The sequence below is a fragment of the Neoarius graeffei genome, chromosome 19 (assembly GCF_027579695.1).
Source record: "Neoarius graeffei isolate fNeoGra1 chromosome 19, fNeoGra1.pri, whole genome shotgun sequence".
NCBI lineage: Eukaryota > Metazoa > Chordata > Actinopteri > Siluriformes > Ariidae > Neoarius > Neoarius graeffei.
The window spans coordinates 14,059,480-14,074,415 of NC_083587.1; the positions used below are offsets into that span (position 1 = coordinate 14,059,480).

At 43.0% G+C, this 14,936-nt stretch overlaps 1 protein-coding gene across 1 annotated transcript in view; it reads right to left on the reverse strand.

Moving 5' to 3' along the window:
- The window catches only part of sh3kbp1 (SH3-domain kinase binding protein 1), a 105,654-nt gene that overhangs the window by 664 nt on the left and 90,054 nt on the right, over window positions 1–14,936 (reverse strand). Inside the window, exons 13-17 of the mRNA XM_060899700.1 lie at window positions 3,860–3,918; window positions 3,629–3,738; window positions 1,844–1,993; window positions 1,411–1,595; window positions 201–264 (exon numbers count right to left, since the gene is read on the reverse strand). Coding sequence (XP_060755683.1) covers window positions 201–264; window positions 1,411–1,595; window positions 1,844–1,993; window positions 3,629–3,738; window positions 3,860–3,918 — 568 coding nt within the window. The remainder of the gene's footprint in view (window positions 1–200; window positions 265–1,410; window positions 1,596–1,843; window positions 1,994–3,628; window positions 3,739–3,859; window positions 3,919–14,936) is intronic.

Genomic DNA, 14,936 nt, shown 5'->3' on the forward strand with positions numbered 1-14,936 from the left:
AAAAATTACACACACATACACACACATGTTCTCCACCTCAGAATATTCCAGTTTCTTCTTAAAGTGAGTGAAGAACCATGCGAGAAGGTCTTTAGAGCTTTAGGTTCTCAGTGGGTTCTTTGTGCTTCATAAAAACGCACTGCATTTTTTATTTGCATCGGAAAACAATTCCACAAGAGACCATATTGATTCGTGCTCACCTGCAGGGATAAGCGGATCTTTTTCTCCTCGTCTAGTTCACTCACAAGCTGTTTCATCTCTTGTCTGGGAAAAACAGATAAAATGAGTAAAATCCAATGGAATAAATAAGTCAGGAACAATGAATACTTAAGAATGCTGATGGAAATCTGCAGAAATTCTGATGGTGTTAATCTTTCAAACATCTCCCTCACGTCTACTACACAATTCCTTCCCCCATTCCAAATCCCATCCTGATCCCTTCCAAAAGTCGGTTTCCATCCTCTTTAAACATCTCACTCAAAAAGACTCCAAACATCTACCAACTCTTTGCAACTGCCTCGTTCCTCTTCCAAATCTCTTCATCCTCCTCTTTCCAAACATTTACTTCTGAGCTGCTCCCTCCACTTCCTTACCTTCAGTTCCTTTTTGCTTCCTTTCTTCTTCCTTCATCCCTCCTACATCTCCATTTTTTCACAAGTCTCCTTCCATTTCTTTCCAAAAATTCTCCCCCCAAAACTCCTCAAAAGTTCTTCCTCTTTCAAACTAAATTTTCCTCCTTGCAGGCATCTTCCTTCCTTCTTCCAAACTGCTCCACCCACCTCTCTTTCCGAGCACCTTCCACTTGGATAATCACCTTTCTGCTTCTACATTTCTCCATCCCTTATTCCAAACATCTCTGTCCACTTTCCAAACATTTCCTTTCCTCTTCATCCATCACTCCTTCCAGAGGTCTCCCTCCACTTTCTTACCTCTCTTTCCAAACACCTTCTGCTTCCCTCTTCTGATAATCTCCAGCCCGCCTTCCAAGCATCTCCATTTGAAAACGTCCCCCTAGTCCCTTTCCTCAAAACATCTCCATCCATCTACCTCCTCTTTCCAGCAGTCTTTTTCCTTCCTTATAAACATCTTCCTCTTCTACTTCCATACAGCTTCCAGTTCCAATGCTGGAAGATCTAAACATCTTCACTTTTTCAGAAGCCTCCTTCCATTGATGACTCCCTCCTTCCACATATCTCAAATTCTGTAAAACATCCTCCTCTCCCTTCCAAACTTCTCCATCCATCCTTATGAACTTCTCCATACCTCCTTCCAAACATCTCCATCCACTTCCTCTTTTGAAACACCTCTCTGCATCCTTTTAAATACCTCCATCCCTCCAAACATCACTTCCTCCTGACTTGCCCTTCTCTCTCTCCCTCTCTCTAAACATCTCCAGCTCTTCATCCCTACTTGTGCTGGCTCTTCATCAGCTCCACGATGGCCCTCAGCTCTCGCAGTTGAGCTCTGAGCTCCTCCAGCGTGGTGGAACCTTGATCGCTCTTTATCTTGGCCTCCATGGAGGGAGAGTGAGGCCTGAGGGCAGCAGCGCCAGGCGTTGCAGTCAGAGTCGAGGGTTTGGATGACTTCTCAGGAGCCTGTAAAGAACAAGTCCACAAGGGGTTTAGAACATCATGTTCCACAAACGAACACACTTGTTGGTCTACTGATCTCCTGAGCAGCATCAGTGTGTAGGGCCTCAGTCTCTGTGTGTGCGTGCGCATGTGTTTTTTGGTTAAGGTCGCCCCTTTGTGGTGGGATCAGGGAATGCATGCAAAGGATAGGAACGTGACAAGGTGAGGTTGAGGATGGGTGGGTGTGGCTAGGAGGAGGGGGCAGGGCTTACTGTGATGATGGGCAGGGCCTTGGGCATCTTTCTGGTGTTGTCTTGAGGTTTGGGAGGGAATGAGTCCGGCTCGTCCTTCCCCTTCCCCTTCTCTCTCTGCTCATCCTCCAGAGACAGTGAGTCCAGGAGGTCAGGGCTGGAGACAGAGGACTGACACACACACACACACACACACACTTTTGCAATCTTAAGCTGATAATATTCACAAGTTTAGACTCATACAAGGAAAATAAAATGAAAGGCTTTTCACACAGGAGCTGATTTTCACTCGTCCCTCATTCAGAGAATTAGAAGAGAAGAAAGAAACATGGGTGGAGAAGTGGGCAGGGCTACAGGTGGAGCACCAGATGGATATGATCCCAATAAATAAATAAATAAATCCACATATGCTTTCTCATCCCGGCTGTGAAATATTTCAATATTTCCTGAAGTTTTTGCCAATTCCGTGCTATAGTTTATAGGCAACTGTAACCAGCAATTTTATTTCAAATTTAAAGTTTGAAGTAATTTCAACATTTCAGTTCTAATTGATTGATTTTTTCATTATTTATCATTACAGAAAGCCACCACTTTACAGCAACATATAAAAACTTATAAAGTCACATTTGTATAGACTATTAAACTTATTTTGAATGGAGACCGGGGAAAAAACAACCATTTCAAAAAATAAAATAAAAAGGTAACTTTAAAATAGTAAATAAAAAAATACAGGTATTCGACACAGAAGCAGCAAACAAGTAAAACTTCAGAAGTCAGACTTCTAGGATTTTCTAAACAGTCATTAATAAACATGTGCAACAACTCTTTAACTCATGGGAAACAGAGGAACTGGTAGCAGGCTTCAGAACAGGTGTGTTCTTTTTATTTTGGCACTTTTCAGTGACTTCTAATGACATGTAAATGCACTACACACACACATATATGATGGGGCGTCACAGCTCTCTCTCTCGTTCCTGGCTGTCTGAAAGACACATAGACAGCCGGTAATTCGACAGAGCTGCACCTCATCACATGTTACCCGCTGGTTCGACCTGCCTCCTCACCACTCACAGACGACACTCGACCACGCCCCCGCTGACACAATATGTTTCATTAATAAACATGACCAAGCACTGCCCACTTTCACAGAAACATTCGATCCGACGACAAATCACAGACTTTTCCTGTTTTTGTTCAATCTCTGCTAAACATTTTTAACATCAAACTCTTTAAATATGGTTTAGAGACGTGACGCTGTAAACCCTCATAACTTTTTGTTTCAATCCTCTGATTATATCTTACGCACTGTACCGAGAGCCAATCAGATTTCAGCCTTGAAGATTCAGAACCTCGTGGCCAGAAAAGACTGAGACTGTAAACAACATAAAACTGGAATCATATCGTTTGTACTCCACATGAACAGCTGAATATTTTTAATTAATTCATACAGAAGGAGGAGGAGTGAAAGGTGATTAATATTCATGAGTTCTCTGTGACATACAGTATTTATGACTGAGAAGACCTTTACATGACCTTGGAAGTCAATTCATTTTGTCTCTGAAATATCTGATACTGATAACCCGTGCACAATCATGACACTGAAACGATGAGACCTTTTTCCCTGCCCATATTGTCCTTCTCACTGGCATAAAGGTAAGAAATTTTCATCTTTTTGTCCACCTGCGTACCTTTACCTGTTCTGCTTTCACTCCCACAATCCTTTAGACAGCATTTTAATTTTATTCTTTAGAAAATCAGACTCAAATCCCTGTGTGTGTGTGTGTGTGTGTGTGTGCGCGCACTCACAGATGTGAAGATCTGAGAGCGAGGTCTGCGATCTGTGACTCGAGGTCTGGAGGCAGTTGGGTGACTCAGCTTCTCTGTGGAGGAGACGATGGAGTCGAAGTCATCTATATCTAATACACACACACACACATTACATATAGTACACCAGTATGCCACAGGCATGACATCAAAGTGAATGTAAAAGTTATGACATCATGCCAATGTTTTCACGCCTCACACTTTTACTCTCACCGATTTCAGCTGATTTGTCTGAGGACGTCCGATCTGAAGCTACACCAGGACCGTCACACCTACACACACACACATACACATTTTGTTACTCCTTTTTCTCATTACGTCTGTATAAGCCTGATTTCTGGGGGCATGGCTATACATGTGACATCACAAAATAATCTTCATAACATACAAATTATTTCAGAATGTTGAGGAACTGTTTCAGCTCCAGATCATTTGTGTAAACTTGCTTGTTTAGCTAATGTCAGTGATGAGCGGATGATGTGTTGTTATGGCAACATAACAACACACTACTATATTCTGATAATTACACTGACCAGGTAGCCTCTAGCTAACTGATTAGCTAAATCAGTTATTGCTCGCAATATCAGGGTATTAGAGATACGAAAGTGATGTTTCTAATTTGCATGCTCACACATATTCATAGATCCTGGGTTTGATTTTATTTGTAGTGATTTTCTAAATTATTTATGAATTTGAATCGAATTATTTTTAATGGTTACAATTTAACTTCACAACCTGGTGCTAAGGATAGAAGAATTTGCACATCAGACCTGGGGTGGGTTTCCCAAAAGCATTGTAGCACAAAGATCATCGTTAAATGGTAGAGCGAGCATCACAATGAACACTCTCTCTCCTAGTTAAGATGCTCTTTGTATTAAGAGGCTTTTGGGAAACCCAGCCCTGATTGATTAAAGGTGAGTGATGTCACAAGCATAGCCACACCCCCAAATCAGTTTTACATACAAGATCTGAGAACGTCTCCATGGATTAAAGTTTTCCGTCGCTACGACAGATTTCCGTCAACTGGGAGCGCTAAAGGTTAATAATGAGATTGATGCAGATCCGAGGAAGAAAAGAAAAAAAGGGGGGGGGGTAGGCCCATAGGTCTGACACCGATGTGATTTAGAACTTCAAGTTGCTGTGATTGCCTGTTGTTGAACCCTTTCTTGTGCTATGTTTGAGTATATGTAAAGGAATAAGTTGTTGCGCTAGATAGGCATAAATAAATAAATACAGCCTACGCTACTGTCTAGTCCCGGGGAGGCTCGGCGTAGGCCACTAATGAAACAATTTGGCTGTCCTACTACTAGGCAACTAGGTTACTTGTCTACTACTAATACTAGGCCTTTTGTAGTAGTAGTAATAATGATATTTGCCTATTGAAAGGTGATCAGGTGAAAAAGTTGAAGCCGCAGCAAGACCTATGCTATTAGTCTAAGCCTTTTGTAGGCTTCGGCAGACAACGTTCTGGAAAGTTCTTTGGTTTGATTAGCCTACGATTTAATCTTTAAACATTATGGTTTCAGCAGTTCGCTTAAACATTGGAGGCTGCAGAGTCGGGCTGCAAGATTTCCCGACACTTGTTTAAGATGCCAAACTTCATAGTAAGGAGAAAATAATTCCACAGTATTTAGTGCCTCGTCAGTCTCAAAAATTAATAGTGAAGGACCAACGCGAATTAAGTCCCAAAAAACATCTCGTAGGCCTATATTTTACATTTTCAAAAAAGTCCGGAATTGGAAGTCGGGCAGTGGAGTGTAATGAAGTGTCTCATTCACTAAACACAAAAGGTCAGAAAACAGTGGAGAAAACAGCTATTGCTTAAATAGGCTACTAATGTTTTACATTAGTAATTTAATGTATGTGACAAATACATTCATTGATTAAATAGATAAAGAAGCCAATACTCCGAAGCTCAAAATTCAGGAAAGTGGCTCCGGTGTCGCAAGTGCACAAGAACAGTTATTTGAAAGTTAACCTAATGAATTTGTGCGTGCGCGTGCGATTTCATGAAGAACCGGGACAATTGGCATTCGGTGAAAGATTCACACCTCTGACTCATTATATTCGCGCGCGCCCTCTCGCCCACTGTTGCTTCGTTTTCCCGATTTACACGAGTGTCTGAAGATAGCCTGGGCCCGCCCATCCTAAGCGTGACGCAACACGAGGGCTTGTTGCGAGCTTAGTCTGGCCAGGCAAGCTATCTACAGCTCTTCCAAGCTCCCGAAAAATCGGGAACCAATCAACTTTGAGCATCTCCAATGGCCCTGGGTAGAGGCGTGTTCAAGGCACTGACGTAGTAGAACTGCGACCGGAAGCCATAGATTGTTTACAGAATCTATGCCGGAGGCGCTTCATTCACGCTTCCGCATCTATTACGCATAGATGCTGTATTGAAAGCATTCAACGGGAAGTTCTCATTGAAAACGGAGCAAAGAGCAGCCCTGGAGGTATTTATTGAAAGGAAGGACGTTTTCGCCTTGCTCCCGACCGGCTTCGGTAAGAGTTTAATCTACCAGTTAGCCCCGTCGCGTCGCATACGTCAGAGTGATGTGATTGGTTTAAGCTTCGTCACAGCCTTTTCTGGCTTCGACCAGTAGCAAGCTGAGGCATTTCAGGGAGGCAGGTCAACCACGGGCTCTGGGAAACGGTTGGGCTTAATATCTTGGCCAGACCAATAGACCCCTTTCACATGACGTCACCGCGCCACGAGATTTTGTTAGGCGGCATATTGGAAGACCAAGTACATGCACTCACAATATAAAACAAAGTACGAGCGAGAGTAAAGTGACACGATGGATGATAATTCGGGTTATGTGAGTACATTACCAGCTGCAGAAAGGGCACGGTATGTGGAGAAACTGGCTGTGATTGATGGGTTTGACCCATATGATAAGACTCGCGGCAAGGGAGAATGGAAACATAAGGAGGACCGGACACCAATTCTGCCATCTGTTTGCTACCCAGACATTGTAAACTATTTGTTGTTTACACCCAGTGCCTACACTCAGTGTTCGAACTATGCTGATATTTTCGGGGGGTCCCTTTTTTCCCCTTTTTTTGGGGGGGGGGGGGGGGGGGGGGGCGCTTGCGCTTGTCTCGGAGCGCGGATCTCCAAACACATGAGAAGCCTTGAGCTTGTCTCGGAGCGCGGCTCTCTAAACACATGAGAAGCCTATCTTACGCACATATCACGCGGACTCCACACCTCCACACACGTATCGCGTCTGAAGTCATAACTCATCAGGGGAAATCGTGTCCACATTGGCATGTTCAAAAAACAACCTCGCGTCAACAATGATACCACACGCAAGAAAAAAAAAACAGTCAGGCTACTCAACAACCAACCTGGCAGCAGTGAGCAAGCCCCAAACCATCCTAAATTATTATTATTAAATTGTAGAAGTCTGGGAGGCTTGCTCCTCATACAGTTATCAACTTGGGGCCAATTTAGCATGTTTTAAATCTGAATTTCTTGCGTTTGCTTACCTCAAAGTGTCCGCAGATCATGCACAGACTTATCCATTATATCCAGTTTTTTGCCAAGTCTCACACAGGTTTCTTTCAAGTCTATTGTTGGGCCAATAAATCATAAACAAAACAGCTCAGATTTGTTTGTTTAAGTCGTTTGCCACTCCACTTTATTCTCGTGGGTTCACATACCGCTGTCGTTATTTCCCCCTAATCACGAGTTTGTTGGTCTTCCAAAATGGCGCAGGGTCTGTTTACTTCCGGTTTCGGGTGACGTCAGTGAAAGGGGTCTATAGCTCGTAGAGCTTTGTCGCATTAGCCAGACTAGTCTGAAGATGGAGTTTTCAGAAATCTCCACTCTGCCCCGAGTTTGCAAAAGTAGCTGTTTTCAGTGACTGAAACCTCCGCATAGGTGTGAATGAGAGGTGCAACCGAATAAATAAATATGCGTCTTTTTTATCCAGCTACATGTAAGCTATCACTGCGCAAAGCCTCTAATGTTGAAATAGTAGTAATATTTGTTAAAATAATAGTAGGCTAATTTCCACATTAATTGGTAAAATGGCACAAGGGATGTGATGGGGGGATGGCCGTTTTATAAGGGGGATGATTTGAGATTTTTATTTCAGAAGGGGGATGCCTCCCCCCACATCACCCCTCAACTCGAGTACTGCGTATAGGCCACCGGATATAGGCCCTTCGATTTCCATCGCTAGAGCATGTCAAATTACTTTCGGTTTTGCCAGCATGGACGCGCTTCTTTTAAATGAAGGCACAGATGTGGCAGACATCGACAAAACGGTAAAGAATAAGTGGAGATGGGCTTGGCTAAATGAAATGGGCGATAATGGCAAGCCATTTAGTTCATGGTGCAAAAAGATGAAAATGGCAGGTGTATGCTTTTGTGTAGTTTGCCATAAAAAAAAGTCTATGGAAGCAATGGCAAAAAACTAGATGCCTTTGGCTTCACTGCGAAGAAGCAGAAAAAGTGAACTTTCACTTTACATTTCTTGTTTCCTGGTTTTATGTCAACAGGTTTTCTTATTTTTCTTTCTGTTCCACTCTTTTGAAAGCATGGTTCAAGTTCGACTGCACTTGCACTTTTCTCTTAACCACTGTTGTCTCATCTCATCTCATCTCATCTCATCTCATTATCTCTAGCCGCTTTATCCTTCTACAGGGTTGCAGGCAAGCTGGAGCCTATCCCAGCTGACTACGGGCGAAAGGCGGGGTACACCCTGGACAAGTCGCCAGGTCATCACAGGGCTGACACATAGACACAGACAACCATTCACACTCACATTCACACCTACGGTCAATTTAGAGTCACCAGTTAACCTAACCTGCATGTCTTTGGACTGTGGGGGAAACCAGAGCACCCGGAGGAAACCCACGCGGACACGGGGAGAACATGCAAACTCCGCACAGAAAGGCCCTCGCCGGCCCCGGGGCTCGAACCCAGGACCTTCTTGCTGTGAGGCGACAGCGCTAACCACTACACCACCGTGCCGCCCACCACTGTTGTACATTACTAAAGTATTGTTGAAATAAATTTGCACTTTGCGCTGAAAACTTGATGTTTCATCATTTATAGCCAGTAATGACAATGGTAAAGTCTTGCCTTAGCTTTAGTCATTGTTAAAATTATGTAAATGTACTATAAGTAGGGGCCGAGGGGATAATGGACAACACGGCGTTTAAAATTTGACGCATCGCTGACGTGGTAGGGGCCAATGACATGGAGCTTTTTTTTTTTTTCAGTCAGATGATTTTTTTTTTTTTTGCTTTAATCCATGCGTCTCTGCTTTATACTGGACTTAAACATTTAATGAAGTCAAGTCAAATTTATTTGTGTAGCGCTTTTAACAATAAACATTGTCACAAAGCAGCTTTATAGAATTTGAACGACTTAAAATATGAGCTAATTTTATCCCCAGTCTATCCCCAACAAGCACGCCTGTGGCGACGGTGGCAAGGAAAAACTCCCTCAGATGACACGAGGAAGAAACCTCGAGAGGAACCAGACTCAAAAAGGAACCCATCCCCATCCGGGCAACAACATGACTATAACATTAACAGTCCTAACAAAGTCAGCTTTGTTGATGCTATAAACCCCCCACCAACGGAAACCCGAGCGCAAAACCATTCACGCAACTGCAGTCCTAAAGTCAGCAAGTCAACTGCAGTCCCCAGCCACAAAAACACCACTGCAAGAGTCCAGAGCATCCTCCAGGCATGACCCCCAACTGTCCACATGGGGCCGTCCTCCACAGGAGCGATGCGATGAGACTCCAACCAGACACAGGGCACTAGGATGGATCAGGCAGGTCCGAGGAGCAGAAGAGGCCAGCATCTCGATCCCAGGACTGACATGTAACTCAGAGGGACAGATTTTGGGGGGGTTAGAAGAGAGAGAAAACACAGGTTGTTAGGTATGCCCAATGTCACCTGAATAAGTAGGAACAGTATACATATTGCACTGAGTACAAGCAGGGACTCCGGCAACTAACTATGACAGCATAACTAAAAGGGGAGAGCCAGAAGGTAACACAGGCATGAGGGAGCCCTGGGACTTAAACAGCCAGCCACTACACCGTCAACAAACTCGAGTGAGCAAGCGAGTGGGGGACTGACAGCATCCATACATCCCAGTTTACCAAAAACACTCTATGTCTGAGGACCCTCCAGATCTACTCCTTTACCTCATAAACACCATTAACAAAAGGCTTGACTAAACAGATATGTTTGCAGACAAGACTTAAACACTGAGACTGTGTCTGATTCCCAAACACTACTTGGAAGGCTGTTCCATAACTGTGGGGCTTTGTAAGAAAAGGCTCTGCCCCCTGATGTAGCCTTCACTATACGAGGTACCAGCAGATTAGCCTGGGCCCGCCCATCCTAAGCGTGATGCAACACGAGGGCCTGTTGCGAGCTTAGTCTGGCCAGGCAAGCTATCTACAGCTCTTCCAAGCTCCCGAAAAATCGGGAGCCAATCAACTTTGAGCATCTCCAACGGCCCTGGGTAGAGGTGTGTTCAAGGCAGTGACGTAGTAGAACTGCGACCGGAAGCCATAGATTGTTTACAGAATCTATGCCGGAAGCGCTTCATTCACTAGAAACATTACGAACATGGAGCAAGTTCTCATTGAAAACGGAGCAAAGAGCAGCCCTGGAGGTATTTATTGAAAGGAAGCACGTTTTTGCCTTGCTCCCGACCGGCTTCGGTAAGAGTTTAATTACCAGTTAGCCCCGTCGCGTCACATACATCAGAGGAAAGAGTGATGTGATTGGTTTAAGCTTCGTCACAGCCTTTTCTGGCTTCGACCAGTAGCAAACTGAGGCATTTCAGGGAGGCGGGTCAACCACGCACTTTGGGAAACGGTTGGGCTTAATATCTTTGCCAGACCAAATGCTCGCAGAGCTTTGAAGTCGCGTTAGCCAGACTACCAGCAGATAGCCTGCACCTTTTGATCTAAGTAGGCGTGGCAGGTCATAGAGGAGCAGAAGTTCACTCAGGTACTGTGGTGCGAGACCATTCAGTGCTTTAAAGGTCAATGGTAATTTTATAATCAATACGAAATTTGATTGGGAGCCAATGCAGTGTGGATAAGACAGGGGTAATGTGGTCATATTTTCTAGTTCTAGTAAGGACTTTTGCTGCTGCATTTTGAACTAACTGGAGCTTGTTTATGCACTTATTGGAACATCCAAACAGTAAGGCATTGCAATAATCCAACCTGGAGGTAATGAAAGCATGAACTAGTTTTTCTGCGTCATGTAGTGACATTAAATTTCTTATCTTAGCAATATTTCTGAGATGAAAGAAAGCTATCCGGGTAATGTTATCAATGTGAGTTTCGAATGAAAGACTGGGGTCAATAATCTCTCCGAGGTCTTTTATTGCTGCACGCGAAGAAACAGAAAGGCCATCCAGAGTTACTGTGTAATCAGAAAACTTACTTCTAGCTGCATGTGGTCCGAGTACAAGCACGTCAGTCTTGTCAGAGTTAAGCAGAAGGAAGTTAATAAGCATCCAGTGTCTAATGTCCTTCACACCTTTCTCAATTCTATTAAGCTGGTGTCTCTCATCAGGTTTTGCAGAAACATACAACTGTGTGTCATCAGCATAACAGTGGAAACTAATACAATGTTTACGAATAATATCACCCACAGGTAACATATATAAAGAAAAAAGCAGTGGACCCAAGACAGAACCTTGTGGAACACCAAACTTTACCTCAGTACGTCTAGAAATATCACCATTTATATCAACGTACTGATAGTGATCAGTTAAATAAGAGCTGAGCCAGGAGAGGGCCGTTCCCTTAACTCACACAACATTTTCTAATCTATCCAGAAGAATGGAATTATCAGTGGTATCAAATGCTGCACTAAGGTCAAGCAACACAAGCAGTAAGACACAGCCGTGATCAGACACCAACAGTAGGTCGCTTACTACTTTAACCAGAGCCGTCTCTGTGCTATGATGAGGTCTAAATCCTGACTGACACATTTCATGGATGTTATTCCTATGTAAATATGAGCATAACTGCTGTGCCACAGCTTTTTCAAGGATCTTGGAGATAAAGGGGAGGTTTGATATTGGCCGATAATTGGACAGCTGACAGGGATCAAGGTCAGGTTTTTTAATCAGGGGTTTGATAACTGCTAGTTTAAAGGATTTGGGTACATAGCCAATCGTAAGAGAAGAATTTATTATTTTTAGAAGCGGTTCAATTACTTCAGGTATTATCTGTTTGAATAGACGTGTAGGTAAGGGATCTAGTACACAAGTTGAGGCTTTTGATGCTGAGATTAATGAAAGTAATTCAGTTTCTCTAAGGGGAGTAAAACATTCTAATTGATGATCTGATACAGTTATATTGTTAACTACAGGGTCACTTACATTGTCTGACCTTAAATGAAGAGCTGGAGAACTCAGTGCAACAATTTTTTCAGCTAGAAAACAGCTCCATCCATCCATCCATCCATCTATCTATCTATCTAGCCCACAACCCCCCCTTTAATGGACAAAGTTTTTTAATATAGATTGTTAGATCCACTATGACAAGTAAATGTTGCCAAGTCACACCCACTTAAAAAAAATCAAAACTACTAATTTAAGTCCAGGCAATTTAAGTAACCCTGCAGTTAACAATATAACTGTATCAGATCAGCAATTAAAATGTTTTAGTCCCCTTAGAGAAATCGAATCAATTTCATTAATCTCCAAATCAAAATCTTCAACTTGTGTACTAGATTCCTTACCTACACGATTCTTCAAACAGATAATACCAGAAGCAATTCAACCTCTTCTAAAAATAATAAATTCTTCCCTTCGAATTGGCTATGTTTCCTGATTAAAAAACCTGACCTTGACCCCTGTCAGCTGTTCAATTATAGGCCAATATCAAACCTCCCCTTTATCTCCAAGATCCTTGAAAAAGCTGTGGCACAGCAGTTATGCTCATATTTACATAGGAATAACATCCATGAAATGTATCAGTCAGGATTTAGATCTCATCATAGCACAGAGACAGCTTTGGTTAAAGTAGTAAATGACCTATTGTTGGCATCTGATCAGGGCTGTGTCTCGCTGCTTGTGTTGCTTGACCTTAAGGCAGCCTTTGACACCACTGATCATTCCATTCTTCTGGATAGACTAGAAAATGTTGTGGGAGTTAAGGGAACGGCCCTCTCCTGGCTCAGGTCTTATTTAACTGATCACTAACAGTATGTTGATGTAAATGGTGATTTTTCTAGACATACTGAGGTAAAGTTTGGTGTTCCACAAGGTTCTGTCTTGGGTCCACTGCTTTTTTCTTTATATATGCTACCTTTGGGTGATATTATTCATAAGCATGGTATTAGTTTCCACTGTTATGCTGATGACACACAGTTGTATGTTTCTGCAAAGCCAGACACCAGCTTAATAGAATTGAGGAATGTGTAAAGGACATTGGATGCTTATTAAATTCCTTCTGCTTAACTCTGACAAGACTGAAATACTTGTACTAGGACCACATGCAGCTAGAAGTAAGTTTTCTGATTACACAGTAACTCTGGATGGCCTTTCTGTTTCTTTGCGTGCAGCAGTAAAAGACCTCGGAGTGATTATTGACCCCAGTCTTTCATTCGAAACTCACATTGATAACATTACCCGGATAGCTTTCTTTCATCTCAGAAATATTGCTAAGATAAGAAATTTAATGTCATTACATGACGCAGAAAAACTAGTTCATGCTTTTGTTACCTCCAGGTTGGATTATTGTAATGCCTTACTGTCTGGATGTTCCAATAAGTGCATAAACAAGCTCCAGTTAGTTCAAAATGCAGCAGCAAGAGTCCTTACTAGAACTAGAAAATATGACCACATCGCCCCTGTCTCATCCACACTGCATTGGCTCCCGATCAAATTTCGTATTGATTATAAAATATTACTATTGACCTTTAAAGCACTGAACGGTCTCGCGCCACAGTACCTGAGTGAAATTCTGGTCCTCTATGACCTGCCACGCCTGCTTAGATCAAAAGGTGCAGGCTATCTGCTGGTACCTCGTATAGTGAAGGCTACATCAGCAGGCAGAGCCTTTTCTTACAAAGTTATGGAACAGCCTTCCAAGTAGTGTACGGGAATCAGACACAATCTCAGCATCTAAGTCTCAGCTGAAAACTTATCTGTTTAGTCAAGCCTTTTGTTAATAGTGTTTATGAGGTAAAGGTGTAGATCTGGAGGGTCCTCAGATATAGAGTGTTTTGATAAACTGGGGCCTATGGATGCTGTCACCCGCCCACTCACTCGCTCACTCAGGTTTGTTGATGGTGTAGTGGCTGGCTGGTTTATGTCCCGGGGCTCCCTCATGCCTGTGTTACCTTCTGGCTCTTCCCGTTTAGTCATGCTGTCATCCTCTTGTCAGAGTTCCTGCTTGTACTCAGAGCACAATGTATCCTGTTCTTACTCTTTAGCTAACATTGGGCATACCTAACAACCTGTGTTGTCCCCCCCCACCGTCTCTTTGCTCTGTCTGTCCCTCTGAGTTACATGTCGATCCTGAGACACCAGTGATGCTGACCTCTTCTGGTCCTCGGACCTGCCTGATCCATCGTGATGCTCTACTTCTGGCTGGAGTCTCATCACATCGCTCCTGTGGAGGACGGCCCCATATGGGCAGTCGAAAGTCGTACTTGGAAAATGGCTCTGGACACTTACAGTTTTGCTACAATGGTTTAGGACTACAATCACCATGACAACTTTAGGACTGCAGTTGTCATGAACAGTTTTACACTCAAGTTTCCATCAATGAACAGTTTATAACTTTAACAAAACAGACTTCATGTTAAAACTATAATGAATTTCCTGGTTACACAGTTATACTTTGTGACTCTATAGGACAGTGTTTCCCAACCTCTGTGCCGCGGCACATTAGTGTGCCGTGGGACATTATCCAATTTCACATAATGGTTTCGAAAATTATTTATTTACTGCAAATAATTTGTCTTCGTTCGTCTATGCCAGCAACGTATAGTGACCGGAAGAACAATTAAATACTCTTCCAATAGATGGCAGCAGGTAGCTAATTAACCTGTGTATCTACCTGTTGCCATTCAAACAATAGAATTAGTAACGCTTCGGGTGTGACAGCGGTGATAGCAGGGATGAGTTTTCCGCTTTTCGGCGGATTTCCGCTTTTTCTGAGTAAAAATCGACCTTTTTATATTATGCCAAATCCGTCGAGATTTTTTCTTCGTTTATTGAGGGGGGTTGGGGTATGTTCCTTCGTGATACTCAAGCGTAATTCATTCCTACGACGATGTT